Below are 15663 nucleotides of genomic sequence, written 5' to 3' on the forward strand. Positions count from 1 at the left end.
AAATATCTACGTAACAATTTTTTTAAAGAGTTATATTTCTATATACACAATATATCACATATACATATACATTACACACACTACCGGTCAAAAGTTTGGGGTCAGTTTTTTTTTTATGCTTTTTTTTAGAAAATGATTCTGTTCATCAAGGCAGCATTTATTAAATGTAAAAGAAAATGTTAAATATTTATTAAAATTTTTAATAACTGCTTTCTTATTGTATGTAATTTCAAATTAAATTATTAGTCATTATTGCTTTTATTTATATTACCATTAATAATAATAATAATAATAATAATAATAATAATGGCGACGCAGTGGTGCAGTAGGTAGTGCTGTCACCTCACAGCAAGAAGGTCGCTGGTTTGAGCCTCGGCTGGGTCAGTTGTTGTTTCTGTGTGAAGTTTGCATGTTCTGCCTGTATTCGCGTGGGTTTCCTCCGGGTGCTCCGGTTTCTCCCACAGCTCCGAAGACATGTGGTACAGGTGAATTGGGTAGATTAAATTGTCCGTAGTGTATAAGTGTGAATGAGTGTGTGTGGATGTTTCCCAGAGATGGGTTACGGCTGGAAGGGCATCCGCTACGTAAAAACATGCTGGATAAGTTGGCGGTTCATACAGCTGTGGCTACCCCGGATTAATAAAGGGACTAACCGAAAAGAAAATGAATGAATGAATGAATGAATAATAATTAACATTAAAGTAATTTCTAAAGGATCATGTGACTCTTAAGCCTGGAGTAATAAAGCTGAAAATTCATCATTAAAATCACTGGAATAATTTATTAAATTAAATTATAAACTACTTTTGAATAGTTATTTTACAGTGCAATAACATTTCACAACTTTTACTGTATTTTTGATTAAAGCTTAGCAAAGATTAATCACCTCCAAAATAAAAGTTGTGTGTGTATGTATATATGTATGTTTTCATTTTTTTGCTTCTCTTGTTTTTTTCTCCTTTTAAATTTTATATTTAATATTTTTCTCTAACATAAATCTGGGTGTACTAGTTTTAGGGACCGTTATCGTAAGTTATTTTGTTAGATAAGCTCCAGATTTGGCTTCAGTACAGACTAATCTAATGTATATGCACAAATATAATATTGTATAGCTTCCTATTAAAATTTTGAATTATACACACACACACACACACACACACATACACACACACACACTTACCAAACTTTTTTCTATTCTCACACCTACTAAACAATATGAATCATCATTTGTCTTTTTTTTAACATAGTTTACTTCCAAATTTGTTTAAGTAACTTTTAAAACAGGCCATTTTTTGAATGAAAGAGATGCCATTGGTGTTTTGGTTTTTTTTTAGAAGAAGAAATAGGATAAGTCGGGCGGCTGGTGAACAGCTGGGAGAAAGCGTGAATTTAGCCCAATCTGCTGCTGCCCAGACGCTGGTTTGCGCCTAAAGCCCATTCAACACTGGGCAGCTTTGCATTAAACAGTGTTGCTTCTGCATGACTGGGTGCCAATGGCTGCCTTCTCTCTCTCTGTTTGCCCCTCGTGGCCCTGACCCGTCCTCACCCCTCACAGCCACCCACAACCGGGGAGAAGCACAGAGCCCCTGATTAACACCCTACCTGAGTCTCGGAGGAGCTCCCATCATCCCCCAGGAGCTCGTTCCGCACCTCATCACTGTAGGCAATACGTGACCTTTTCTGAGAGAAACAGACAGAAAAGAAAAAACAAGCATTAGTTCACTTGACTTGAACAAAAAAAGAAAGAAATCCGATTCATAAAGCACGAGAGCCCCCTGTTGGATCAGCAAACCAAACCAACATACTTACAGCAGGAGATAGACTAAGGCGTTTGTGTGTGAAGAGAGTGTGTGCTTACGTGTGTTTGTGAAAGACCATTTGTGTGTGTGTGTGTGTGTGTGTGTGTGTGTGTGTGTGTGTGTGTGTGTGTGTGTGTGTGTGTGTGTGTGTGTGTGTGTGTGTGTGTGTGTGTGTGTGTGTGTTCGTGCATGTGTGTATTGAGAACTGTGCGAGTGCTTTTATGAGTGTGTCAAGGAAAATGTTTGTGTGTGTATTAGTGCTTTAAGAACAGTGTGTGTGAGTGTTTGTGTCTGTAAGTGGACGAGAGTGTGCATGTTTGTGTTTGCGTGTGTGCAGAGGAGAATGTGTGCATGTGTGTGTGTGTTTGTGTGTGGCAGAGTGCACATTGAGAAGAATGTATGAGTTTATGTGTGTATCAAGGATAATGTGTGCATGTGTGTGTTGAGTAGTGTGTGTGGCATGTGCGCATGATTGTGCAAGTTTGTGTGTGTGTGACAGTGTGCAATTGTATGTGTGCGTTGAGAAGATTTTGTGTGCGAGTATGTGTGTATTAAGTATTGTGTGTGTTTATTTGTGTGTTCATGCTATGTGTTTGTGTGAGGAAAACGTGTGTGTGAGTGTGTTAAGGAGAGTGTGTGCTTATGTGTGTGAGTTTTAAAGACTGTTTGTGTGTGTGTCCATGTGTGTGTTGAGAACTGCGTGGTTTGTGTGTGTTTTAGGTAGTGTGTGTGTGTGTGTGTGTGTGTGTGTGTGTGTTTGTTTCTGTCTGTATGAGTGTGTATTTGTGCTCTGCGGATAGTGTGTGTGAGTGTTTATACTGTATATGCATGCTGATGTGTGTGTGTCTGTGTGTGTGTGTGTGTGTGTGTGTGTGTGTGTGTGTGTGTGTGTGTGCATATTTATGTGTGTGTGCACAAGAGTGTGCATGTTTGTGTATGTGTGTGTGCAGATGAGAACGTGTGCATGTATGTGTGTCTGTGTGTGTGTGTTGAGAAGAATCTGTCAGTTTATGCGTGTATCAAGGAAAATGTGTGCATGTGATGTGTTAAGTAGTGTGTGGTTTGTGTGTTTGTTTTAAGAAGTGTGTGTGTGTCTGTATGAGTGTGTCGAGGAAAATGTTTGTGTATGTATTTGTGCTCTGGCGACAGTGTGTGCAAGTGTATGTGTCTGCAAATGTGTATTAATGAGTGTGTATGCTTGGTCGTTTACATGTGTGTGTATGTGTGTGTGTGTGTGTGTGTGTGTGTGTGTGTGTGGGGTAGAGTGTGTGTTTATGTGCATGTGTGTGTCAAGGAAAATGTGTGCCTGTGTGTCTTTTGTATGTGTATATAAGTGTGTGTGAGACAGTGTGCATTTCTGTGTGTGCATTAAGATTGTGTAAGTTTATGTGTGTGTGTTTGTGTTTGTGTGTTGAGAACATTGAACGAGTTTATTTCTGCATGTGTTTTGAGGAATGTTGCGTGCATGTGTGTTGAGAAAAGTGTGTGGGCGCACATCTATTCATGTGTGCGTGACAGTGTGCGTTAAGAAGATTGTGTAAGTTTAGGTGTGCATGTGTGTGTGGGTCTTTGTGTGTATGAGTGTGCTGAGAAAAGTGTGAGTGTGTGTGTGAGTGTTGAGAAGTTTGTGTGAGTTTTTGTCCCTATGTTTGTGTTAAGTAGTGTGTGCGGGTATTTATGTGTATGTGTGTGCTCATGAAAGTGTGAGTGAGTGTGATGATAAGATTGTTTGAGTCAAGCAGTGTGTGTGAGTATTTGTGTGTGTGTGTGAGACGGTTTGTGTTTGTGTGTGTGCGTTGAGAAGATTGTGTAAATGTGTAAGTTAAGCAGTGTGTGTGGGTATTTGTGTGTACGTATGTGCTGAAGAAAGCGCTTGTGTGTGTGTTGAGAAGATTGTGTGAGTTTATGTGTGTATGTATGTGTTAAGTAGTGTGTGGGTGTATGTGTGTGTGGATGAAAGTGTGAGTGTGTGTGTGTTGAGAAGATTGTGTGAGTTTGTGTGCATGTGTGTCAAATAGTGTGTGAGTATTTGTGTGTATATGTGTGAGATGGTGTGAGTTTGTGTGTGTGTTGAGAAGATTGTGTGAGTTTATGTATTTATGTGTTTAAAGGAAAATCTGTGCATGTGTGTCGTGAAAAGTGTGTGTGAATATATGTGTGTATGTGTGTGTATACATTAATTTTTGTTTGCGTGACAGTGTGCGTTTGTGTGTGTGTGTTGAGAAAAAGTTAATGTGTGTATGCGTGTATTAAATAGTGTGTATTTGTGTGTGTGCTAGGAAAGTGTGAGTTTTGAGAAGATTGTGTAAGTATTTGAGCTCATATGTGTGTTAAGGAGTATTTGTGTGGGTACTTGTGTGTATGTGTGGGCTGAAGAAAGTGTGCTTGTGTTTGTGTGTGCGAGTGTGTGTATATGTCTTTATGTCAAGGAAAATGTGTATACGCGTGTATATGTGTGTTAAGAAAAGAGTGTGTGTGTGTGTGTGTGTGTGTGTGTGTGTGTGTGTGTGTGTGTCTGTGTGTAAATGTCTTTATGTGCGTATGCGTGTTGAGGAAGGTGTGCATGTATATTTGTGTGTGTGTGTGCACTTAGAAGATTATGTGGGTGTGTTGAAGAAAGTGTCTGCATGTGTCTGTGTGAGGAGAGTGAACATATCTGTGTATGTATTAAAGAGTGTTGCATGTGTATACTTTTATTGTGTCTGTCTGTCTGTGTGTGCGTATGTGTGTGTGTGTGTGTGTGTGTGTGTGTGTGTGTGTGTGTGTGTGTGTGTGTGTACGCGCACAATCTAGTTTATGTAGTGGCTTGAGTGAACCGAAGCCCTCGGATACAATAGCAGAAGCCCCCCCTTTCACTTAAATAAATAAAAAGTGTAGAATGGCGGGCCGCAGTACAAGACAGAGGCAGGGAGCGTATTAGGAAAGTATCAGTTGTCAGAGGGAAATGTGTTCTGGGGGCTGTCACTGCTGTCAGTCCTGTTCTCTGGCAGACCCTGTGATAATACCGAGCCGGGGAGCTAGACAGAGAATAATTCATCACCCAGGTCGACGCGATTGGCGTGCCATCAGATTTCGGGCTCGTTCGCAGTTGGGGAAAAAGAATGGCGTGTCCAAAAAAGAAAACACACACACACACACATATATATATATATATACACACACACTTCAGAGCGTGCCACCTCCGATTCAACAGAGTATGGCATGTTTACAAACACACCCGACCTCTTCAAATACCCTCCAAACTAAACACACACACTGGTGATGCGGAGGAAAAAGAGAAAGAGGGAAAAAAGCGGTGAGATAGCGTTTACCGAGAGCCCTTTGCTTCCCTGCGTTGGCTCTTCCTGCGGGTTGGCACTCTTCAGGTGCAGGCGAACCACGGGGAAAGCAAACAGCCCAATAAACTGCTATCCAAGAACTGCATTTTGTGATGCAATGCTGTGTCACAATTTCTGGAAGAGGATGCGGTCAGATCGTGGAGGATGTGACATGGGAATAAATATATATTATGAATAAAAGAAAGTGGAGTTTGTTTCAGGGAGTTTAACAGAGTCAATCATTTTAACTTTTGAAAAACTGTGGAAACAAGCAAAGTTTGGTTGAAATGGATGCAGTGCTTGTAATGTTTTGATCACAAATAGAAGTAGCAAGTATTAAAGTGTGAATATAGGAGTTGTGAGTTGTGAGAAAAGAAAGGAGAGTTCTGTCTTAAAAAGTGGAGTTTTTGCTAGTTTTTTAGAGACGGCCATTTCTTAATTCTTTAAATTGATAACAGCATTTGTTATATTTCAATCACAACAAAACCAGATGAAATGAAGCAAAAATAGGAACTTTTTGTAGATTTATTAAAAATAAACAATGGAAGTTTTTAATAATTCTCACAACTTTTAATTTTTAAGATGTTATTACATTTCTGATAATAGTCAAAATCTGTCTACAAAAGCAGGTAATATAAGGTAGAAATGTGGAATTTAAATTTTTTTTAATGTTCAACACTTTAATAATAAATTACAATTTCTGTGTCTGATATTTGATTTAAAAAAAATGAATGCAGCATTTGTAATATACCCCCACATAAAAAAGAGCCAACATTTTTTATGAGTTTCATAATCCAAATATTTCCAATCATTTTAAATTCTGTAAATGTCTATAATGAATTTGCATCATGATACTTTTTAAAAATAAAAATAAAATTTAGCATTTATAGCATTTTGATTTAAGAAAATATAGATGTCTATATTTCTTTATTTTTCTAAATATTTTACATTTTAAATGTTTAATATTTTAATAATTTGATTTAAATTGCTGTCTTATATTTATTTTTCATGAATCTGAAAGTACACCATTTGTAATATTTTGATTACAAGTCTACAAAAGGTTATAATGTAGAAATGTAAGATTTTAGATTTTCTAAATATTATAATTTCAATGTTTAATATATGAATAATGGAATTTTAATTTCTGTGTCTATCATTTACTTTTTGACCAGAAATACAGCATTTGTAATATAAAAACACCAAATATTGTAGCAAAAAAGAACAAACATTTTAATGAGAATCATTAGTCAACAGTTCCCAAACAATTAAAATTCTGCAAATGTTTATATTAAACTTGCGCCATGATACCTTTTTTAAAACTAAATGCAGCATTTATAATATTATGATAAAACATAGCTTTTAGACTTTACTAAATTTTTTGAATAGATGTTTAATATTTTAATAATTTAATTTGAATTGCTATCTATTATTTACTTTTATGAATCTGAAACTACAGCAATTGTAATATTTTGATCTCAAAAGCAGGTAATAAAACCTAGAAATGAAGATTTTACAATTTCTAAACATTTTAATTAAAATGTTTACTATTTTAATAACAAAATTTTTATTTCCTTGTCTAATATTTACTTTTTGAAAGGGAATATAGCATTTTTAATATAAAAACACCAAAGATTGTAGCCAAAAAACATTTATGAGTATCATTAGTCAACAGTTTCCAATCCCTTTAAATTCTGTGTATATCTATATTGAATTTGCACCATGATACTTTTTTAAAACTGAATGCACAATTATTTTCTAAGAGTGAAAAAAGAAAGGCAAATCTGTAAGTATTAAAAACTAAGCTTCTTTAGTGAGTTTATCACTCAAAAATGGCCAATCATTTTAACTTTGCTTAATAATAAATTTCCACTTTTGGAAAGATCTGACATTGCGTTATTTTGTTTTGCAGCGATATACAGTATATTGCGATATGAATGTAATCTCAGCAAATTATTTGAATAGCTCTATTTGGAAAGATTTCATTCAGTTAGATCGACTGGAACGATCAAATCGTTTTTTTATTACAAGCAAAAATAAAAAGATAAAGATAGTTTTTTGGGGGGTTTTGTGAGGAGTATTCAAGTACAGAAATTGAACCATCAACATGGGTATTATTGTATAAATAATTAAGACATAATAATGTCTTCATATTTTAATTTGATTAAATAATCTAATCCTGCAATGTGATCATTGCAGATACGCACACTGTGATATCAATGCTCAAAATATATATTGTTCAGTCCTAATTTGCACTATTCCACTTTATTTTTTAATCAAATGCACCTTTTATAACTTTGATTAGTCACAACAGATTACTAACAGCAGTTAACATGAAGCGTAAAGGTAAAATTGGAAGATGGAAAGGAAAGAAAGCTGTCAGATCTTTTGGATTTTAAAATATACCCCAATGTGTCACATCTCATGTGTCATTTCTGATTGAACCGATCAGCTATCGTTTGCATTCGTTTGCACATTATTTCACAAACGAGCACCACAAAACAAAGCGCATCTTCTGATGAGGAGAAAAAAAACAAAAACAGCAACACCCACATGTTTCCATCTGAGTCGAGTTTCATCTTAAAGAACAGCAGAGGAACTTTGGGGAATGTCGGCATGTTCATAATTGAAAACGGAAGCCTTGGAGATGCCTTCATTTGAATGCACACACTATCGTCTTCAAACCCTACTTTTCTTTCATTCTTCGGCTTCTAAATAGCTGTTTGTTGTAGCTGAGAGCATCAACCACTTTCGCGATGTAACCTTTGAGTGCTTCTCGCACAAAAAGAATGGCAAATGCAGCCTTAAGTCTTCGAAAGGGGAAAACTAGTCATAGAAACAAAGCGAGACGCCTCTCCCAGCCCGTTTACACCATTTTGCAACTCCCCCTGCAGTAAAACAAGCCTCACACTGATTATTCTCCCTTCATCTGCTGCTTTAGCACAGCAGCTGGGCAATATCGACTGCTTAACCCTAGGAAATACTTTGATTGGTTCTTTGCATTGGATCGGAGCCGAGTTATGGCTTATTAGAATTGTTTATTTTCTCCCTACTCATCTCCTATATATGCCATGCATTCATAAAACAGAGCGATTTGTTTAGATCATTGGGGCACTGCATATTTAATTGTGACCTGTGATGACCTAAAATGGATTGGAATTATATTAAAGTAAAAAAAGACATATAACAAGTTTTGGCTTTTTAAAGAAATAAAAGGAAGAGGAAATAATCAATGGATTTTTAAGTTTCTGCATTGTTCAGATGGAGCACTCGAATATATAAAAACCTGCACTGAAACATAAAAACGCAGCGAGACGGCTTTGTAATCGCAAGAATGAAGATACGTTATTGCTACAGGAAGAAGAAAAAAAAAAGAAGGCAAAATCTTTTTTAATCTGTTTGAAAGGTCTTTCTCTTGTCACTTGTTTTAATCTTGGGTGAGCATTTGCTTCTATTCCCGGAAGCATTGGGAAAAAAGTACAAAGATTCGTCTTAACTTTATGCAAAGTGGCCTGACTGCCTTTTAAAACAGACATGTCTCATCAAACCAGAGACGAGGGGTTTTGTGTCCTGTCAAAAATGCGTGTTATAAGTCTGTTGACATGATGCAGAACGCGGAAAAAAGACGTTCAGCCAAAGCATAATTGCATATGCATCATGCATGCTAAATATTTATATGTGCAACGCAAATTATCATAAACTGTATGTGAAATGAAGATCATTTGAACAGAAACGCAGCAGATACAAGCCAATTAAATGTGCTATTATATAAATTATTAAATAAATAGGTACAAATAAAAAATAAAGGTAATACAATTTAATTCTTTATTTTTTCATTTTTTGTGAGTGCTTTGTTTATTTTTACCTTTATTCTGAAGAAATCATAATTCTGATCCATTTTGAACAGATTAGAAAGCATTTTAAATACCAAACAATATTTTCAGGTGCATTTATAGCATTGCCCTGCATTTAGATCAACTTTGCACATAGTATTTGATGGGAACACCAAAAAGGGACATCTGATACTAATATATTATTTACACTATTTAAAAAGAAACCTTTCCGTTTTAATATTATGATTAATTAAACCCACATGAGAGTGAAAATCCTTACATTTCGTTCTAAAGGCAGGAAAACATCCTTCAAAACGTTAGAAATAATTACCCCCAAAACATCTTATTATAATTCGACTGCTATATCTCTTATTGTTCATCATTATTGCATTCTCTTTATTATTATTATTTCCCCCTGCGCTGAACGCTGACAGCAAACGGCAACACAAGGACGCAAATAATAATGGAACCTGAACTGCGGCAAAAGTAAACAGTTCATTAGATAGGCATTAAAAGGCATAAAAATACCCAGGGGCAGAGTTTAATGAGAGGCCCTGAAGTGACACTGCCAAAGCTTTTTCTTCCACTTTTTTCCCCACTCGGAAACCACACGGCTGGTGGCAAACCGTGAAGAGTAATTAATGATATTTAATTTATAAAGTGTGTTTCATTAAGTATTTCTTACCAGTGGGGAAAATGTCTGGCCAGTTCTGATTTGAGAGTTAATGGGACTTTAGTCCGACACAATGTGGCTGCCTCAAATTGCCATTTAACCTTTTCTTTCCGCAGCTTAATAATCTGCTGAAAATGTTTAAGAGGAATTGAAGAAAAAGAAAAAAAGAGGGAGAGAGAGAGAGAGAGAGAGAGAGAGTAAGAAAGAAGAAAAGTATTCACCTCACAGTGCTGATTGTGCCATGAAATAAAATAAATTCACAAAGCAAATAAGAAAATAAAGTCACACTAACAATGAATGGCATTAAATATAATGAAGACATGCATCTCGTGTTTTGTGATGTTAAGCTGTTTTCTGTGACGCCGGTCAAAGCGGCATGTGTTTTTATGAGTGCATCTGGTCTAGAGTAAAGTGCTGTAGTGGCTGAAGAAAGCAAAGACCTTTTCAAGCAGGCTCCAGTATCACAACAGTGTTAAATAATGCATCTCATCCTAGCAGGGGTCTAACACCATCCGCAAGCTGAAAGAATACTATTCACACACATATTGCATGCAGAGGAAGCTGCACATCTACACACACACACATAGATGAAGCTGCTTTTCATTTTTAACATCTAGAAAATAAATTGTAGGAGGTTGTGCAATTAAGCTGGTGTTTTTTGTATGGTGTTAGATAAACTTATGAAGAAATGACGCTCGCAGGAGGGTCTTCGTGGCTCTGTGATTTGTTTCTAACATCAAATCTGTCGTATGGGTGAGAGACGGACAGATGCGTTTGGTTTTGTGTGCGTCGGTGTGACATTTACGTTAGTCACTTGTGGTATAAATCGCAGGCGCTGTGCACGACACATGGACTGATATCAGCATGGTGTCTCTCATTAGCACACAGGTTACTGGTGTGTGCCTTTAATTCGCTGAGCACTGTGTGGGGATAAAAAAAAAGGCAAAACAAAGCATGAAGACAAATTCTAGAAATAATGGAGGCCATGGAGATTACAATCACAGGAGTGTGCTATTGTGGTACACTAACACCACAAGAGAGTAAAATATATTGAAATAGAAGAAAGTTTTTAATATATAGTTAGAATTAAATAATATAACTTTTTTTTTCAAATGGAATGTTTAAAGTCATTTTTTGAAATATTTTTATTATAATAAATAAAATAAATTGGAATTTTTTCTTTTAATTGGATTGGATTTTTTTCTAAATAATGAGAATTGTTAATGTAATTTGTTTATTTTAATTACATGCAAATTAATACATTTTATGTTATACAGTATATATTATACAGTAATTTAGAATTACATTGTTCATACTGCTATTTTAGTATTGATTATTGCATTATTTTTTACATTTTTTCATTTAAATTAGATGCAAATTAATTTATTTTTATATTATACAGTATAAAATATACAGTAATATATAATTATATTGCTTATACTGCTTTTTCAGTACTGATTATTGCATTATTTTTTAAACAACACCTATAATATAAAATACAATATTAAAATGATATAAAATGAAAAATGTAAAAAAAAAAAAGCAATGACCAATAATATTGACACAACAATATAAACAATATAATAACATTATTATCAGTTATGATTTGTTGTTATAATATATTAATTAATTGTTTAGTTTAACTATTTTTAAACTAAAATAGTGGCCTTAAAATTGACAAAATAATTTTTAAAACACTAGAAGCATAAGATTAAAACAAAAGAATCCAAATAATAGTCAAGAAAAGCCTTTCTAAATAATACAATAACCCAGTTCAACACAGCCATGGATATTTCTGTCAATGTCATGCTGGAAAAACACCGAGCGCAGTCAATAAACCTAACGACTCTGCCCACATACGGAGAGCCAGGGAGAGAGAAGAAGAAAAAATAAAACGATTGCAAGTGAACTCCCAACAAAAGAGCAAATTCAAGCGGCTTTGATTGAAGAAACGGCATATACTTCTTGAAGGCCGGGGAGTCGCTGCGAATGGTTATTTCTTTAAGGCATAAGCGCCGATTAAACCCAATATTAAAATATGGAAGCAGTTGTAATGAAAAATCAAAGGCCGTTTCTCTGGCTGCCGAGCGCTTTTCTCACATTAATGCTGGGTTGGGAGCGGGGCCGATGCAGGCGAATGTAGAGCAGACCCCGGCTAGGCAAGAGTGGAGAAATCAATAGAGAAGAGCCGGTGGGGAGCGAGACTGCCAAAGCTGGCAGCGGCGGGACGGTTCCCATCACAGCGCTCTCCTCTGGCGTGCAGTGGGGAATGAAACGGGCCTCGCTGGGTCAGCACCAGAGAAAAGGTGAGATTAGACCAAATGGAGGAGGGATTTCCGAGGCACAAGATACCTGGCGAGCCGGGGACCAATCGCCCATTAGCCTGTGGCTACCTACATATGGTTCAGTGAACCCTGCTCAGAAAATAACTTGGGTTTTTTCTTGTCTTTCTTCACCTCCCCCGATTCGTCTTTCTCACTCCTTCTGGAGACCAAAAAAAAAAAGATGCACACTTTTTTTTTTCTTCTGACCTAAGATCATGCCATATTTAGTATCTTAGTGTTTCATGTAAGAACACTCAGATTCAACCGGTTATAAAGAAAGCAGAGTTTATATGCTATTATCTAATATGCTAAAAAAACTGCTTGTATTTTGATCATATTACAACAATATTGTATGGTCAAATATTTATATTACAAAAAAAATGTTCAGTAACTCACTTATAATAGGCAATATACCATCAAAAAAGCTAAATTATGGACACATTATATAACTAAATATTCATATATTTAAGTCTGTAGCTGAATTCTACACATAAATGTTGCAGATTATTATCAAATATCTGTTTTTTTTACTCCTGAAAACATTATAAACAAAAAAAGACCCAAGTTCATGAGTGTTTCACATTGGAACGCTCCAAAGCAACTGGTTTTAAAGAAAGCGAAGTTTACATGCTATTATCTGATATGTTTAAAAACTACTGCTTGTATTTTATTCATATTAGAATAATATTGTATGGATAATATTAAAACTATGGAGAAAAAAATTTGATCATTCATGGACTCAAAGTAGGCAATTTGCCATCAAAAAATACACATTTTAAAATTAAAAACTCATAATTTAAGATTGTAGCTGAATTCTACAGATAAATTCTGCAGTTTATCATCAAATATCTGTTTTTTCATACCTCCTAAAAACAAAACAACAACAAGTTCATGACTATTTCATGTAAAAATGATTTTAAAGAAAGCTCAGTTAATAAGATATTATCAAATACACCGAAATAAAAATACTAATTATTTACTGATTATATTAGAACAATATACTATAGACAAACATTTAGAACTATTCAGAAAAAAAATCAAATTACAGAATGTAATCATGAAGCTAAAATAGTATCTTTACTTAGTGGTTATTCAAATAATTTCAATTTAAAAATAATTTATAGTTAAAAAAAATACTGTTAATATTTGATCATTTAGGAAGAATATATTATTAATTAGCGAAGTTTTAAATTATGCCATCAAAAAAGCTAAATATCAACACACTGCAAAATTAAAAGTATTAATACATACAATATATTTGTAGCTGAATTCTACCCACAAATCTTACAGATTACCATTTCAATGATTAATGCCCTCACTCCTTCTGGAGACAAAAAAAAATTCACACTTTTTTTTCTGACCCAAGTTTATGCCATATTTAGTAACTGAGTGTTTCATGTAAGAACCCTCCGATGCAACCGGTCGTAAAGAAAGCTGAGTTTATACGATATTATTGTGAGCGAATGAATGGCGACCCATTGGATAACGCCTGGACCGACACTATTGTTTGGGATGAATGCTGGTGTCATTTGCATGAAAATAGGCAAACACACACAGCAGCTTAAGCGCATCATTAATTCTATACATGTATGTATATTTGCCGCTGCTCTTGTGTGCTCGCCAAATTCAAATGGAGATTTAAACAAAGGCCTCATCCACAGTCGTAATGAAGTGCGCTCCTGTGAAATCAACTGCAACTATTCATTACAATGGAGCTCAAGGCGGAAGTTCAAGACAAGATATTTATCCCGTGGCCTCTGCTAATCCTTTCTGGACATATCTGTGTCGAAAAGGAGACGATCTCTAAACTCATTTGCACATAAACTCTTTTTTTTTTAATTGTGTGTGGTGATTGGTAAATGCATTTAAAATGAATCATACAATTGGTTAATTTGACAATGTATTTTTTTACACAATAGATCAAACTAATTCATAAAGTTAAATATATATATATATATATATATATATATATATATATATATATATATATATATATATATATATATATATTTGCTAATATAATGCATTGCTTATAGTAGAAATTAAATCCAATTAAAGTTTATTTATATAGCGCTTTTCACAATGTTGATTGTGTCAAAGCAGCTTAACGTAGTTCTAGTTAGGTCGAGATTTCAGAGTTGAAGTTCAGTTAAGTTAGAATTATGTAATTCAAATATACAAATATTTAATATACAAAAATGTATAATGAAAAGTAATAATATTGATTATTATAAAATATAGACGTTTGACAGATAACCTTGGATAAAAAAAAATCATGGTTTTATGTTATCACAGTATTGTGATTACTGCTCTAACATAAGTTTTTTTTTAAATGTCTGGGTAAAAAATAAATAAATTAATAAATTAATTAATTCCACACTATGGAAATTTCCTTACAAAATACATTTTATTTATTGAAACCTTTATAACATTTTGGAACAGTAAACATGCCAGGCTAAATAATTAAAATAATCATTGACTTCTGCTTTCTTCATTAGGTTCAGAAACACAGATTTCTTTACGACACATTTAGAAAAACAGGTAACACTTTATTTGATGGTCCATTTGAGTATTAGTAGACTGTCTGCTTGATATCTGCTGATACTGCTCATTCAACAGACATTTACTGACTATAAGTAACTTTGTAAGTACATGTCAGCTTATTAACCATAACCCTAACCCCAACCTAACAGACTTATAATCTAACGAGAATTAGTTGGCATGTAGATGCCATGTAACTTAAATTCAACGGACCATCAAAATGAAGTGTGACTGAAAAACACATTAAAAAAACCATAGGAACTGTATAGTACAAATTTTTGCGGTTTTAAAACCATGACTTTTTCAAACCCGTGTAAACCTTGAAACTGTTTATCATCCTATGCTTATATAAAAGATGCTCTGTTCAAATATTTATAACAATGGAGAAAAATAAAAAAAATCCATTACTACAAATACACCGCCACAGAGAAATAAAGTGAAATTCAAATGAATATATTTAAAAATGTCAAACATAAATGTAAAAATCTAGATATTATCATTTTAAATAAGTATTGTAAAATAATAAATTAAACAAAACACTTTAATTATGTAACACCATAATTATAATAATATATTACAAATTATTTTCAAATGAAAGTGCAATTAAGTAAGAAAATGCCCTTTTAAAAATATCCTGCATTGTAGAAATGTTTTTTTTTATGTGTACATTGAATTTATTTCATTTATTGTTTTATTTATTAATAATTAAGAACTAAAATTCAAGGAATAAAAGATCAGACTAAAACAAATTGCACTTGTTACTTACACAAAGTCTGTTTATGTATGTTTATGTTTATGTTAAGTTTAAGTGCTTTACATTTACAAAAATGACTAATTTACTCAACGACAAAAACCCAGTTTTTCTTTTATTCACCACCATTTCCAACCACCAGAAATCCAGCCAAAATGCTCCCTGAAAAACCACAAGATCTCCCGTCGTCATTATTGAGGAAAAAACTTTGCAATAATTTACAGATTTGATATACACTGTAAAAAAAAATATGGCTCCATTAAGGGGGAGGACCAGTTGATGTCAATGGAGTCTGAGACGTCAAAGTTTCTCTCTCTCTCTCTCTCTCTTTCTCTCTTTGGGGCGTGCATTTTAAAAGAGAGAGGAAAAAAAAAACAAGCCAATGATTCATAATACATTTCATAAATACTTCATGATTTTTCATACTT

General features: G+C 34.2%; 1 protein-coding gene across 1 annotated transcript in view; it reads right to left on the reverse strand.

The window, feature by feature from the left end:
• vti1a (vesicle transport through interaction with t-SNAREs 1A) overlaps positions 1–15663 on the reverse strand; it is a gene marked incomplete at its 3' end in the record, with an annotated part of 167267 nt that overhangs the window by 129793 nt on the left and 21811 nt on the right. The window contains 1 exon segment of the mRNA NM_001313750.1: positions 1603–1680. Within this exon segment, the coding sequence (NP_001300679.1) occupies positions 1603–1680 (78 nt within the window).

This window comes from Danio rerio, chromosome 12 (genome assembly GCF_052040795.2).
Source record: "Danio rerio strain M-AB ecotype USA chromosome 12, GRCz13ab, whole genome shotgun sequence".
Lineage (NCBI taxonomy): Eukaryota > Metazoa > Chordata > Actinopteri > Cypriniformes > Danionidae > Danio > Danio rerio.